At 43.5% G+C, this 14982-nt stretch overlaps 2 protein-coding genes across 2 annotated transcripts; both read right to left on the reverse strand.

Annotated features, from left to right (window-relative positions):
• Positions 1 to 848: 848 nt before the first annotated feature.
• On the reverse strand, positions 849 to 6918 carry LOC118121542 (E3 ubiquitin-protein ligase RNF14). The gene is made up of 8 exons (XM_047343293.1): positions 6601 to 6918; positions 6346 to 6476; positions 6034 to 6270; positions 5353 to 5772; positions 4218 to 4296; positions 3808 to 4020; positions 2721 to 2893; positions 849 to 2607 (listed from the first exon to the last, which is right to left on the reverse strand). The coding sequence occupies exons 1-8, from the start codon at positions 6752 to 6754 to the stop codon at positions 2464 to 2466; spliced, it is 1551 nt and encodes a 516-aa protein (XP_047199249.1). The 5' UTR covers positions 6755 to 6918; the 3' UTR covers positions 849 to 2463.
• A 773-nt stretch (positions 6919 to 7691) lies between these two features.
• ankmy1 (ankyrin repeat and MYND domain containing 1) lies at positions 7692 to 14263 on the reverse strand. The gene is made up of 20 exons (XM_035176910.2): positions 14112 to 14263; positions 13471 to 13617; positions 13199 to 13393; positions 12923 to 12946; positions 12599 to 12840; positions 12256 to 12472; positions 11941 to 12099; positions 11644 to 11771; positions 11410 to 11509; positions 10968 to 11077; positions 10701 to 10872; positions 10410 to 10550; positions 10212 to 10310; positions 9885 to 9992; positions 9577 to 9699; positions 9083 to 9184; positions 8521 to 8686; positions 8335 to 8407; positions 8063 to 8217; positions 7692 to 7883 (listed from the first exon to the last, which is right to left on the reverse strand). The coding sequence occupies exons 1-20, from the start codon at positions 14160 to 14162 to the stop codon at positions 7768 to 7770; spliced, it is 2628 nt and encodes an 875-aa protein (XP_035032801.1). The 5' UTR covers positions 14163 to 14263; the 3' UTR covers positions 7692 to 7767.
• Positions 14264 to 14982: the final 719 nt, after the last annotated feature.

Here is a 14982-nt window from a genome sequence, read left to right on the forward strand (position 1 = left end):
CGTCCTGCAGTGAGATCGGACGTCCACTGCAGTTTCTCCTTTGTCCAAGACGTTGTGCAGGGGATGGTTCACATTGTCCATGATGGCCTGCAGCTTTCTCACTGTGCATCCACACCACCAGGGTCCTCTTGCTGAGCCCAGAGCCTTTTCACCAGCTTGCCCAGTCGCCCAGTGGACGTCATCTATTTTTTCATCAAGCATGATTTAAAAAATGAGGCACATTTAGGGAACTGATATCTATGAGTGCGTAATTTGATGTGGTTTGATTGAATTCCAGGGAACCTTTGGGCCTTGGCGGCGGTTAAGGACTCATTCTGAGTGCCACTCTAGTTTCTTTTATAATTCCAGTCCTTTTTCACAACATCAGAGTGTGACTTTTTATTCACAGGCAACGTCATGTCTCGCATGTTGTCACAAAAAGCCTCATCAACCACAAAAACACATGGCGCTCTCCAGCTCCAGCTCTCCAGGCCCTGATAGAGGACTGTGGGTCATGAGGGCAAAAAGATGTTTAGACATTTATGGGGAAAATGATGACCCCTGTGAGGAAACTGGATTCTTTCCTGAACACACACACACACACACACACACACACACACACACACACACACACACACACACACACACACACACACCCTCAAAGAAAGACAACAAGAGAGCGGGGCCAGTGTTTCTTGGCTCGATATGAAAGACAGCTGTAGATTTCTGATCATGTCTCAGCAGCCCGGGGACATGTTGCAGTAACAGTGGTCTTTGTTCCACTGTTGTGACAGAACAGAGGAGGAAGGGAGGGAGACGCTTCCAAAACAGGAAGTCAGTCAGAGAGGATAGAAGCAAAATGACCCATAAACTGCCCCTTTTTTTTTCATATTTTATTTATGAAACTTCAGTTGTATAAAGAAGCAGCGCAGCTAAAAAAAAGACATGTAAACACACAAAAGAAGAATCTGCTCATGTAGAAAACAAATCAGCACCAACCGATAAATAGATATCTGCAAACCAGTGACCCACATACTCTCATATATGCACATTTAGTCCCTGCTTGAGAGATGAGACCAGAAAGGTTTCAGAGCAAAGTGAAGCTGCATCAGACCCGCTCCATGTTAGAGACTTCTGGAGGCCGGGTCTTAAAAGAAGGCACATCATCATTTTTTCCAAAGGCTTTAAATATTATCTTTTTGTGATAACTACACCATATTGTAATTTGTTACGCTGAAAACGGGATGGAGCTAAAAGATGCCTGGTCCGGCAAAAAATAGAAAAAGTAAGGGTCTGGAGTGAAATCACAGTTTGATACTTCAGAGAAGAGGCGACACAGTGGTGCAGCGGGTTAGAACTGTCGCCTCACACAGCAAGAAGGTTCTGGGTTCATACCTGCAGACCGTGCCGGGCCTTTCTGTGTGGGGTTTGCATGTTCTCCAGTCTGTGTGTGTAAAGTATAGATAATGGATGATTTAGAGGAGCGATTAAACGATCTGACCAGAACCTGTTTAGTTCACAGGATCAAAAGAGCAGGGAAATCAAACCTGTGATTATTCACCAATGAAATATTAAGCAGCTATTTCACAATTAAATCTCCAGCAGAATAATTAATTCGTTGCTGTGTAGTTACTCCACGTTTACTGGGAACTACAGGGATCAGTCATTTAATTGATTGATTGATTACTGAAAAGTAAATAGCAGCAATTTTGTCATTAATTCAGATCACGTATGATTATTATTTATATTAAATTACATGCATGTAATATTTGATAGGTAAGAGTCTTGGGTGGCGGCTGCTTGGCTTTGCAGCAACAATAAAACAGTTATATAAATAACTCATGTGTGGTGAGTGTAAAGTGCAAATGATCATTCAAGTCATTTTTAGGTAAAACTGATTTACTGGTTCTAGCCTCTAAAATGTGAACGTTAGTTTTTTACTTTGTCTTTAATGATGGAATTTCAGGCTTTGGACGGTTTAGGCAAAAAATAGTTTGAAGACATCACTCTTCAGTTTTTAAGTCATCGCTCATATTTACAACACAAGGGATATTTGTGACCATTTTCAGATTTTATCGACCAATCAACTAATCCGATTTTCAAGTAAATAACATTGAGATTAAGTTCAGTTGTATCAGTTGTACCATAATTCACAACCACAACATCTAGCAGCCATACGACACTATGACACATGAGGCTGGACATGTTATTTGTGAATAAGACAGTAAGTTAGATTTAGTTTTCAAATTATTATTTCTGACAGTGACACTAATGTGATATTTGTATGTTTCTTCGTTTTTCTTTAAATAAACTGTGATTTTAAAAACATCCCTGAGCCATAAAACACCTCAAGTTTACAGGATATACATTCTTTACTGTATTGTGATCATAATAGTTTTAAAACATGCTCTAAACTATGGTATTTTTCATTAAATATTAAAGAGTCTATGATCCACATGTGTGATGGGGACAGTATCTGAAGGACTAGGGCAGGTATTCTCCATAGAGAGAGCAGGAGCCGTCCTGAAAGTGACTTCCTGTACTAGCTCTCTGCAGCCTGGTGAGGCAGGTCCAGCAGAACAGCTGTCTGCACCGAGAGCACGTCATCATGTTACATCCTCCGTTTTTCTGCAGCATAAAACACAACATAACACACACGTACCACCAAGTTAACATGGTTTCAAAATGTGAAACAGGCCCAGGTCTGTCTGGGCTCATGATAGGATGACAGATATACACACCTCTATCTTGCAGAAGCAGTGAGGGCAGCTCTTGCTGTTGAACACCACCCAGTCCTCACTCAGAAACTCCGGCAGGACGACCTGCAGCATCCTGCGGCCGTATCTGCTCTGCAGGAGGCGCCGTCTCTCCTCGCTGCCGCTGGCGTAGTCGTCTGACAGAGCCCTCATCCCCTCTGAGAGACACAGGGACACAGGGACACAGGGACACAGGGCATCACGTCAGATTCACACTGACACACGTCTGCAGCCAAGCAAACGAATTATCTGCTTTCTACTATCAGACTGTTTTCTACTGTCATCTCAAAATATCAAACACTTGTATCTGCTTCCACTAAGACAGGTTTCTCTCTGCCACATACAAATGAATTAAAAGACCGTAATGAAATATTAAAATGACAAAAAAGAAGAATAATCTTTATCGGTTATTTCTACCTTCAATAGTTCTTCTCAAATGTAAGGACATTTTAATTAATTTATAACATTGTGTTAATTTATGACCAGTTCATAAGAACAAAGTCTTTTAACTTAAATTTTGATTACATTTTGTGTGACAAGTGAGAACCCACACTTTACATCTTCAGCTCTTTTACATGTAACTTGACAGATTTATACATTTTATTTACAGGCTCCTCATGTATATAAAATTCATTTCATTCATTCTATTATTTAAAAAATCTGCCAAACACTTTCTCATCAGATGATCAAAAATGCCCCAAACAACAACTAAATGATAATAAAAGTACAGAAAACACTGATAAGAGGCAAATCCTCACATCCTGAAACTTCAAACTCACCAAAAAAACATGAAACTATTATCAGGAGTAGCTGATTAATGATCTGTGGATTGTTGCTGAACAATGTAATGGGACCTTGTTTAACACGTTATCTTTGTGGTGGTTAAGAAAAAACCTTTAGAGTCGACCGATGTACTGATCAGCTGATGTTATCTACAAACACACATATCACGGATATATCGGTGTAGATATACTGTCCAATATGTGCCGATATGAAAACTCATTTTTACAGAACATGTGATTTAGAAATTGTGCAGCGGCTCCATTAAACACGAGCACACATCCTCGTGCACCTTGTGACTGCGGCACGTCCACGTGCCCCTGCTGAAGGTCGGCTTCCATCAGGTCCTTCAGGCTTTTCTTCTTCTGACAGTCCTGGGCTCCGTGGTACGTCTTCCTGCAGCCGACACAGAAAGGGAAGCGGCACACGGAGCACAGTGCCGCGGTGTGGGACTTCTCCACGATGACGGGCGAACCACAGGAGCGGCGAGGACAGTAGGTCACATCTGCACGTGAGAGGAGGAGAGACACGACATGAAGCCAATATAGAATTAAGTAACTTGCTTTTCATAAGAAGGTGCAAAAGATGATGTTTCTTCTGGTTCTTTAACTTCTCCGGAGGAAAGACTCGTGTATATTCCTGTCTCTAGTCATCCGGGTGTATAAAGGCTTGGAAAGCATCTTCAGTTTCACATGAACACACCAGACATGAGGTCCAGAGTCGACTGCAGCAGGAGACGATCGTAGCGGCTGAACAGCTCCTCTCCGACCAGACTCCTCACCTTCGAAACAGAACGAGAGACACAGAGACACGTTCTGAGGGATGTCAGAGAAATCAGGTTAAACCCAGAAGAGACTCCAACTAGAGCCCATCTCTGGAATCTGAGTAAAACAATTCCAATCACAATATATATATATATATATATTTTAATGGCAATGATCCCTAAGATGTTGTTATTAAATGATAAACTTTATTGTAAATAACTATAATGCAGTTGTACCGCTCTCTGCTGGAGAAACTACATAATGACACCATTCCCAAAGCATTTTTCTACTTTGTTATTTTGTCAAATTAAAGTTTTCATGCTGGAGGGTATCGGAAAAACATCAACAGCAATTTGTCTGTGAAAGGTTCTTATCAGCTGATTTCATACTTATGAATATATACTTCTATAAAAGCAGGTAAATAGTAAATACAGATCAGAAATGTGCCTATAGGAGAAAAGTATCACCCCCACACGGCTTGTCCACCTGAAACCACCTGATCTGTGAGGTACTTGTACTTTACTTGTGCATTTCCATGCTATGCTACTTTATTCTACTCCTTTGCATTTCAGAGGAAAAGAATGTGCATCTTACTTAATATACTTAAAAAAATTAAACCAAAATACTGTCTCACAAAATATGAAGATTTGATTTAGATGAAAATTCCTAACACTAATTCTGAAGTATTTATAATTTGCTTCAGGTCGTCCGCAATATGCAAGAATAAAAAATAAATAACAGAAAAATAATATATATTATTATTATCATTATTTTATTATTATTATCATTATTGATGCTTTGAATGCAAGAAGAATGTTATACATAAGCCTCTTTTTGGTAACGGGTAATATAAAGAATATAAACAGAAAGGTTAAAATAAACACACACACACACACACACACACACACACACACACACACACACACACACACACACACACACACACACACACACAAACACACACACACACACACACACACACACACACACACACACACACACACACACACACACACACACACACACACACACACACACACACACACACACACACACACAGGTGAGGGCTGTACCTGTGCAGGAGTGGGACTGGCCTTGCAGGACGTCTCAGGACAGGTGACGCCCCGGACGTTCCCCTCTGTTATCTGCATCTTACAGATCTGAGACAGACAGGCCTGACAGAAGATGTGACCGCACTCTGGCAACTGCACACACTCCGACCCCAGCCAGCCCACACAACACACGCCGCAGTCAAACAGGGTGACGGAGAACTCTCTCTGCTTCTGGGCAGCGTCGTGGATCAAGAGCTGCGACAGGAGAGTTAGTGACGGAGTTGGGGGGAGACTGGAGAGGGTTGGCTCTTTGTTCTGAAAGGATTCTCTCGGGTGCAGCGGCAGAGCAGAAGCTCCTTGTTCAATGTGATCGAAATCGCCTGAGGGGCCAGAGGGAAGCAAAGATGAAACATCCCTTTCATTTGAGGAATCTTCACTGTTCTGATCAGGGTCAGCCAATGGAAGAGGTTGGGTTTTGTTATCCTCTGACGGCAGATCATTCAGGATCTGTTCACTTGATTCTGACTCTCGTGCAGATGGCTGGGAATCATCAGAAGGCCCTGAATCCTCACTGAATTCATGTTGGGAGGGTGAACTACTTTCCTGTAATGCTCCAGCTCCCTGAGAGTCTGTGCTGCTCCAGTCTGAGGTGGGAGGATTTGGGCCTTCAGCAGGTATCACCTCCAGAGGTGGAGCAGAGACCCCTGATTCTTTAAGGTCATCTGTGGATCCTGATTCTGACGTGTCTCCATTGTTCTGATTCTGTGAGTTCAGGCTAAAGTGCTGAGAGCTGTGATCGTCCGAGGGGAGCTCCAGGTGAGTATGAACCTCCAGGAACCTGAGGGCATCCTCTCTGAGGAACTGGGCCCAGGAGAAGAGCACCACAGCGCCTCCGGTGGCCTGGTAGAGGTCGGTGAGCTGAGAGCACAGTGCAGAGAGCTGTGGAGGGAGAGAGAGTCAGAACTGTAGAGAAACATCTGTCTTCTTGGGTTATACATGTGTACACATCTGTACCTGTGAGAGTATCATCCAGCTGCAGGTCAGGGTGAAGGAAGGAGGGGAGGATGATGGGTAATCTGCAGGGAGTTCAAAGGTCAGGAGCAGAGGGGGGAGGGACGACAGCTCATACTGTCTCACGGTTCCACCTCAGGTAGGAAAACAACAACACAACGTGACCACCAGACATTAACAATACTCATGTGTATTTATGTTTGCAGATATAAAAACTTTTACATTTTACAGAATAAACAGCGTCATTGGTTTGTTTACCTTCTGTCAGAGCCACCGTGAAGTCAGCAGGAAGCTCCACCGACACTCGGATTTCACCGGCAGGACTCGACTCATTCCGGACAAACTCCTCCGGCCCGAAGATGCTGAGGAGAGCGAGCAGTTCGTCCTCCTGCTCCTCCAGGTCAGAGTTCATGTCTCCTGTGTCCCACACAGAGACCAACTCCCCTGAAGCTCCCTGTCAGCTGAGGACTGTGTGTTCCTGTGTTTCCTGTGAGTCTGTACAAGTCTTTACGTGTCTGTGGTTCCACCAGCAGCTCTGACAGTGATTCTGCGGCATAAGGAAGCAATGAGGCCCATCCCACTGCTGACTCATGTGTGTGTGATGCAAGGTCCCGAGCTGCAGCTGCAATTACATTAAAGAAACACACACACACACAGTTGTTCACAGCCTTACTTTGAAATCACAATACACATACACATGTCTTCATGAGGGAGGGTGAAAGACAAAGAAATTAAGGTTTGAGTTCATTGTTCAAATTCAGTTTCTACAAGTAAAGTGTAGTTTAATTTCACGGAAATTGACAGAAATGCTGTGGTATAAACTTTAAGTGTATTTTGATGTTACTAAATTTGTTTATAATTTTAATATAAATTGTGCTTTCCCCCCCTTTTTAATGTTTGATGCTCAGTTTTTTAAATGATTTTCTTTTACCTTAGGTATTAATGCACACATTCTGAGATACAATGAAACTTTACATATTTGACCTAAGGCCTAAATATATTTTTGATTTGTTATATTTTATACTTTTGTTAATATTGTTAATAAAGATTTTGCTGTCATTTTTCTTTTAGTTTGTGGAAATGTGTGATCTTCCGTTTTTTACAAATAACATTTTCTAATTCATCTTCTTATAAATGTAACATTTCTCAGGACAAAGAGGGAAAATGATCCAGTATTTCACAAAAAGGCAAAGATTAGAGAAAAAACAATTTATAGAAATTAGCAAGTACAACAATTCAAATATCAGTATAATAACAGTCACAGAGGATTAAGGAACATTTACCTGTGATACTTAGAACAAGATGTTTATAAAATACAATGCAAATAAGAAACTATCATGGCACTAAATGTCTTCCTCAGCAATAAAGTGAACAAATAAATTGAAGACAGAATGTGACAGAGTATGAAGTTTTAACTAGATGAAGTCAGTTGTAGCTGTAGTTTTCCTTCAGCTTGACTTGGACCTTCTCTGTCCCTGTCAGCATCCTGTCGACTCCCTGGGGTTTCACCACCACCTTACTCTGGGATCCGACAGCAGACGCTGGAACGAGAGAGACAGACACAGTATTTACAAACTTTTATCATATTCTCTGTAAATATCACAGATTAAAAACACTAGGTTGGAATTGTCGTTTTATCAAAAGCTTATTCAGTGATATTTCTGAGCATCTCCTGTGATAGGATTTTGTTGGAGGTATTGTAACTGAAGACGATTCCCACCTTTCACCATGACACACTCGTCCTTGTGTCTTGCCTTCCATGCCTTCAAATTACAGGCCTGCGAGCAGAAGAAAACCTTGTGGCAGCGGCCACAAGACGTCAGCTTCACGGACGCAGAGCGACCGCAGTGATAGCAGAACTTGAACAAGGGTTTCCTGGAAAAGAAAATTCACACATATAGAGTTGGAAAAAGGGCCTGGAAAGTTATTTTTAATGACCATTTTGTTAGAAAAAGAAATGGGACAATATGAACATGCTTCATTGACATGTACCTGGGTTTTTCTTCACTGTGTGGTCGACCTTCACATCTGAGGGGGGGCTTGTTGGAGGAAATGGCACCAGGCTCTGTGTACACAAACCTCTCTATGTTACTGTTGCCTGTTAGTTCACATTAACACAGTGATACACAGAGTGGGATTTACAGCCACACTTCAAAAACATCATGATACCACCCTGACCATTTAGTGTGAGCTGCTGTTCTCTGTCTAAAGTCTCCTTCTCCCTCCGGACAGCCGTCTGTCTCAGCAGATTTCCCATCATGCTCAGAATCCGGTGCCGTATTATGAATGTTTCCCTCTCCCGATGTTTCAAAGCGAGATAGGGAGTGTTGGCAATACGCCCGTCCTGGATAGGAACATTAAACGCACAGACAGATGTTCAGATTCAGAAATAAGTTATAGAAACAAAAAACTTCTCAGGGCTTGTTTACTTTGTACAGTTTGTTTACAGAGTGTCAGAGAAGAGGTGCTTCAACTCCATCAGCAAAAATATGTATATTTGTCAATTTAATATCTTACAGTAAAATAGCAGAACTCACTACAGCCTCAACAAGTACAGGAACACTGGATCAGCACCACTGACACAAAATGAACGTCAAAATAATCACAAAAGTAGGACTAATGCAGGACTTCTGTATTGAGGTGTATTAGACTGCACATGACACAATACAGTGGTAACTCTGTGTCCTGCCATGCAAACATTTGAATCACCTACACAGTGTTCGTACAGACGGTGCGTTACCTGGTTAAAGGAGTTGTATGCAAAGTCGACTGCGGTTCCCACAACGCCACCCACCGTAACCGGCATCAGGAAGTCAGCACCAGCCTTAACTAACATGTTCAGCTGCGTCAGACACACACACACAGGACGGAGTGACTCAAAACAGCAGCTGCTCTTTTTCCTAAAGATCACAGAACACACTTATTTGCTCACGATGTTGAAAACTGTACGAATGGGACTAGTTCGGAGCTTCTTAGTGCGCAGTGATCTGTGCTGTTTTCAGATGTTACATGTGAAACTGAGTCTCACTTTCTCAATGAAATACAGTCTTTGCATATTGGAAAACAGGTGAGAAGATAAACACAGACTCAAAAGTAAACAACCACAAATATTTAGACATGCCGGACAAATGTCACCGCACCAAAGTTCACTCAGCTGCTAAATGTACATTTTTAAATCAACTTTATGCACTTTTTGGGGATAACATTTTGTGTGTTTGTGTGTTTGTGTGTTACCAGTTGAAGTCTGTCGCCACACAAATGGTAGTTGATGTTGGAGACGGCACAGAGGGCGCTGCCCACCTCGCGGCCCAGAGGGAGGTTGGGATCTGCGCCTCCTAACAACAGCTCCTCCACAGCCTAACAACAGTCAAAGACAGAGTGGAGTATTATGCACGTGTGTACAGTGTGTGTGTGTGTGTGTGTGTGTGTGTGTGTGTGTGTGTGTGTGTGTGTGTGTGTGTGTGTGTGTGGGTGTGTGTGTGTGTGTGTGTGTGTGTGTGTGTGTGTGTGTGTGTGTGTGTGTGTGTGTGTGTGGTATCCACCTGGTCATTGCCACTTGCTATAGCCAGAGAGAGAGGGGAGTGTCCACTCCAGAGGAGGTGTGTGCTGGCTCTGTGTGAGAGCAGAAGGGCCACGACCTTACTGGCATTCTGAGAAAACACAATCAAACACATGGGTTGTTTAAATGGAACATGAACACACTGTGTGATATTTGTGATCTGCCTCACACTAAACATCCTGCTGCTCTTATCTTATGGAGAGGCAACAGCAAAGTTGTGTATTATCTGTACAACATGATGCAGACCTGAACCGTCTTTGTGTCATGTTAGTGGTGTGTAGTTGTGAGTGTGTGCACGCACAGTACTGACCTGGAAGTCACCGTCTCTCTGACAGGCCACATGCAGAGCGGTTCTGCCTCCTCCGTTGAGACGTGGCTGCTTGTCAGTGCTCAGTGTTTCCTGAGCCTTCTGGAAAGTCCGAAAAGAACAAGAATGAAAAAACGTTCTTCTGAGCTCATCAATCAGCTTCAATAAACTCTGTTATGAGGCGTGACAGAAGACTCGCACCTTATCTGGTTCAAAGATGTCGTCCTGGTCACAGGCCTGTGCGTCCGGGTCGGGGATGGCACAGAACAGCAGCTCTGTGATTTGGGGACCTGCTTTCCCAGGCAGTGCTGCAGCCACGTGCAGCGGATAAAGGCCTTTCCTCTACAATAAGGATGAGAGGTCGAGGGGAATTTGATGGTTTATGGATTGTCTTTGTTTAAACTCTGTGACATCACCCATGTGGTTTCTCTTTGGCTCAACCTGCCATAAATAAACTCTTCCTTTGGAGGAGGTGAAACATGAGTTCCCTACCTCAGGTGGAAGGGGAATGTCAGTACGAGCTCCATACAGCAGCAGCCTCCGGACGCCGTCAGTGTCGGACGCCATGATTGGTAAAAAGAGGACAGGCATGGGCACCTTGGATAGGTTGGGGTTGGCTCCCCGCTCCAACAGAATCTTCAGGGTTTCCAAACGAGCGTCGTTTCTGCTCAGACGGACACACAACATGTAAAACTCACACAGAGACACATGCAAAGTGTCATCGGAGCAGAACAGCGTAGAGGAAGAGAGAGAACTGACTCAATTTTCATGGCAGCCATTTTGTGTGCAGTCTCCTGTGTGTCCTGGAGGGTGGAGCTGCTGACGGAGCAGGTGGAGTCAGACGACTGCTCAGGGGTCAGTTCTTCGTCCTGCAGCAAACGGACGAGATGACGACTTATTACTCCAGTAGGTTTGTTAATTTGTATGTTTCTCTGTTTGTTCGTAAGCAAGATTCCATTAAAACTACAGGACGGATTAATCACGACACTTGATGGAATGTTGATCCACCACAGCGGGTGTAAATAAGACATTTTTAACATTGACATTTTCACTGATTTCCCAGGAGGTAATTCATGGATCTTGATGAAAAATAAGCAGGAACACGTAGAAGACTGATATCTGTGGGTTGACGTGCAGCTTCATTTAAGGCGACTGTTACAACGGTTAAACAGTAACAGGAAGGTGTCTCTGTGCTTTATACCTGAACCTCTTCTGCTGTTTCAGCTCCACAGTCGTTCCACTCCAACACCTCTTCATCCTCCTTGTGAATACGTCTCACACTCTCTTCAGTGTCTGTAGATCTATAAATGCAACATTTTCATGACAATTATCGTTTTGCTTTGTCTTAATTATTATCCAAAAAGATATGGAATATATTAATATACAGATTCTGCAGAATAACGTGTCAGAGCAGTGTTAATAGCGACACTCCTACCGGTCAGAGTGCTGGCTCAGGGTTGTGTTAGAGGTCTGAGGTCTGTTGTGAAGCGCGAGTGGGTCCGTGGTGAAGTCCACTTGGCTGATCTGGGAACTGCTCCCACATGAAGATGGATTCTTTAAAACCTGACGACACATCGGACGATGCAAAGCCTTTTGTTTCAGTTTGTTTTCAATGCAAAACACAAATATGAACTACAGATTATGAGAAAACAAGAAAAGTGCACTTGTGACAAAAATGGCAACATCAGATTTAACAATATGTTTAAGTACTAAAACTACATTAGGTTCTGACTTGGGTTTGAGGTGACTCCAACATAGAGGTGTTCAGAGAGTGAAACGGGTAGAAGAGGACTTGACACACGGCGAGGGCAGACATCCCCTCACAGTTCAGCTTGTCTACATGAACACCTCTATTCAACAACAGGCGCATCACATCGTGGTGGTTGTTTATCTGGCAGACACAAAGAAGAGTAGTCAGGGACACTTTGATTTTTACACCTAAAAATATACAAATCCTTGAATGTTGTGTGTATTCATTTATTGTCTCTTACTTGTTACATAGTGTTGATTTACCAAACAAAAGGCTAAACATTGAATAGTGTCTTACTGTGGCGGCGATCAGTGCAGTGTTGTCCTGTGAATCTGCGACATCAGGGTAAACCGTACGAGCCTTGAGGATCTGAGTCACAGCCTGTAGCTCCCCCCGGGATGCGTGCCGGATCAGCTGCTCGGAGGACACCTCCAAAATCCCTTTGGGACCAAAACCGTCCCTGTTCATGGAGAGGACGGCAGCCACGTCCCAGCACACATGTTCAGCCAGTCGTCTGAGAAACACACATACAAACCTACATGTTAGACACTTGCAGTCATGTTTGCAGTCACTTATACAAGATGTGTGGCTCCTACCACGACTCCAACCAGCACTTTTTATGTTATAACACATGTCTGACCTGTGTGTGTGTATGTTCCCCCGCAGGCGGGCCTGTAATGGCAAATCGGCGTATGGGTCTCGTTTATAGCCCAGGTACGGATTGATGTCCGGCTCCCACAGCTCGCCAAAAAATTGCTGATCCAGCACTTTTCTCCGGCGTGGGGGCAGAGGCAGTAACTCTCCGTTGGTTGAGAACCTCTCTATGCCGGGGGGGTAGATACAGTTCTCATCCATGAGCAGCAGGTCTCGGTCGGCTTGCGTCTGATGAGAACAGGGAATCAGTTCATCTGCTTTAAAGGAAGTCACAAAGCTCATGTAATTATTCACGGTAGAAGAAGTTTACCTTCGGGAAAGAGAGAATGGGCGGCTGATAAAGAGGAGAGAGAAGCACAGGGGGCATTTCAGAATCGCTTTTTGCAATTGTATAGATATTTAATGACATAATTCACCACATTTGATTGTGTAAACACAAAAACACAACTCTACGGTCAGGTGAGGTGTTTTAGGACTTCCAGCCTGGACCTCGACATTGTTTTAAAATCAGTAAAACGTGATTCTTGCAACCAAATACTAAATGCAGATGTTTCAGCGGTAACACAGTAATCAGCGTATACAGTACCTGAGTCAGGGCATCTGGGGCGGCAGCTGGGTCCATGTAGGCAGCATATTCAGGAAAGTCCTTGAGACTAAAGCCCTCCTCTAAAGGGGAGCAGAACCTCAGGAGGAGCGGCCCGTCCCACAGACCCACATCCTGACAACCATCGGAATAAGTCACCACCCCCGGACCCAACCTCTGGTCAGTGTGGAACAAACCCTGAGGAGGGGGAGAGGGTATTTACTATGTACTGGTATTTTAATCCACAGTGTCATCATCCACGCAAACCACTTTACCTGAAATGTGGCTCCATTAAGAAACACTTGTTGTCCATATCCTTCCCGACTGTTGAGGTAGAACTTGCCGGTGAACTTCGGTCCCATGGGCCAGCAGTACTGTCCGTCCCCATGTCTGTAGTCTTTGTAGTAAGAGCCCTCGTGGTACTACACAGAGGAGCAGACAGGGAAATCACACAGCTTCATTTACTGCAGGAGACAGCCAAAGTGTACTTTACTTGAATATAATTTATTATACTACTCCACTGTGTTTTTGTATTTAACTTACTAGGAAAGTACAAGGAGCATTTACAGGTACTGTACTTAGGGACAACTTTGAGGTACTTGTACTTAACTTGAGTATTTGAAATTCATGCTACTCTACTTTATCTTGTAAATTTTAGCCTTTTAATATACATCTGTGTATTTATAAATACTGCAATTTTAACTCGACATTTTTAGCAGCTTTACTTTTTAGAAATTGTGTTTTTATATTGAAATAAAATATCAGAGGCGCTAAAATCCAGAACTAGATGTGTCCTGGTTGATTAGAGTCAGTGGAGACAGGATTAGAAACCATGGAGTCGTCTCCTCCTGAATGTGAATGTATGGATGTGTCCTCAGTGAAATCTCTGATAAACATAAAGATAAACATCTCTCACCTCTCCGTTCTTAAAGGTGTATTTTCCTCTTCCATGTTTCAATCTGTCCATAAACTCTCCCTCGTATCGGGACCCGTCGATTCCTTCCTGGACCCCGAGGACGAGCTGCCCCTGTTTCCCGGGGGGAGCTGCTCGGTGGTCGGCTCTGTGTCCTCCTGACCCCGGCTCCTCACCTCCACCTCCACGTCCTCCTCCTCCTCTTCCTCCTCCTCCTCCTCCCCCGGCTCCTCCGGCTCCTCCCGCCGCCTGGGGAACACCTTTCCTGGTCCTCGACAACATTTCGCCCGGAGCGAGTCTCTGGACACAACTCGGTCGGAGTCACTCGCTGATTCAACGGAAGGTGAATCTACCGGTGAACCGTTAAAGTCCGAGGAGGAAACTTTCCAACGTCTCTGATCTGATTCGTTTTCTAACGGTTAAAGTCTCCCGCTGGTTGTCATGGAAACCCCTCACGCATGCGCTCAGGGAAAACTAACGTCCCACCAGCACCAGCAGCACTGATTGACTGGTCACTCACACGGTTGATTAACAGGAAATTGATTGACATCTTTTCATACTTTATACATTTTTTTAAGTATGTTTTTTAAGTCTAAACTTCTCTGGGGCCACATCGTCAAATGTGAAGACTTTTCTGTGACATTAAACTCATAACTCTCCCGGGGTTGGACTGTTTATAGATACACAGTATGTTGTTTTATATTATATAAATAATCAAACTATGTTTCTGCTTTGCTGAGTTTTTATACTTTACAGAGAAAACCATATTTATTTTTATATAGTTTTTAAAGAGTGACGGTAACGTGGGATAAACCCACTGTCAATAGAGGAGGAAAGAGAGAGTAAGTCACCTTGTTAAAGGTCAGTGCTCCTC

The sequence above is a fragment of the Hippoglossus stenolepis genome, chromosome 14 (genome assembly GCF_022539355.2).
Source record: "Hippoglossus stenolepis isolate QCI-W04-F060 chromosome 14, HSTE1.2, whole genome shotgun sequence".
NCBI lineage: Eukaryota > Metazoa > Chordata > Actinopteri > Pleuronectiformes > Pleuronectidae > Hippoglossus > Hippoglossus stenolepis.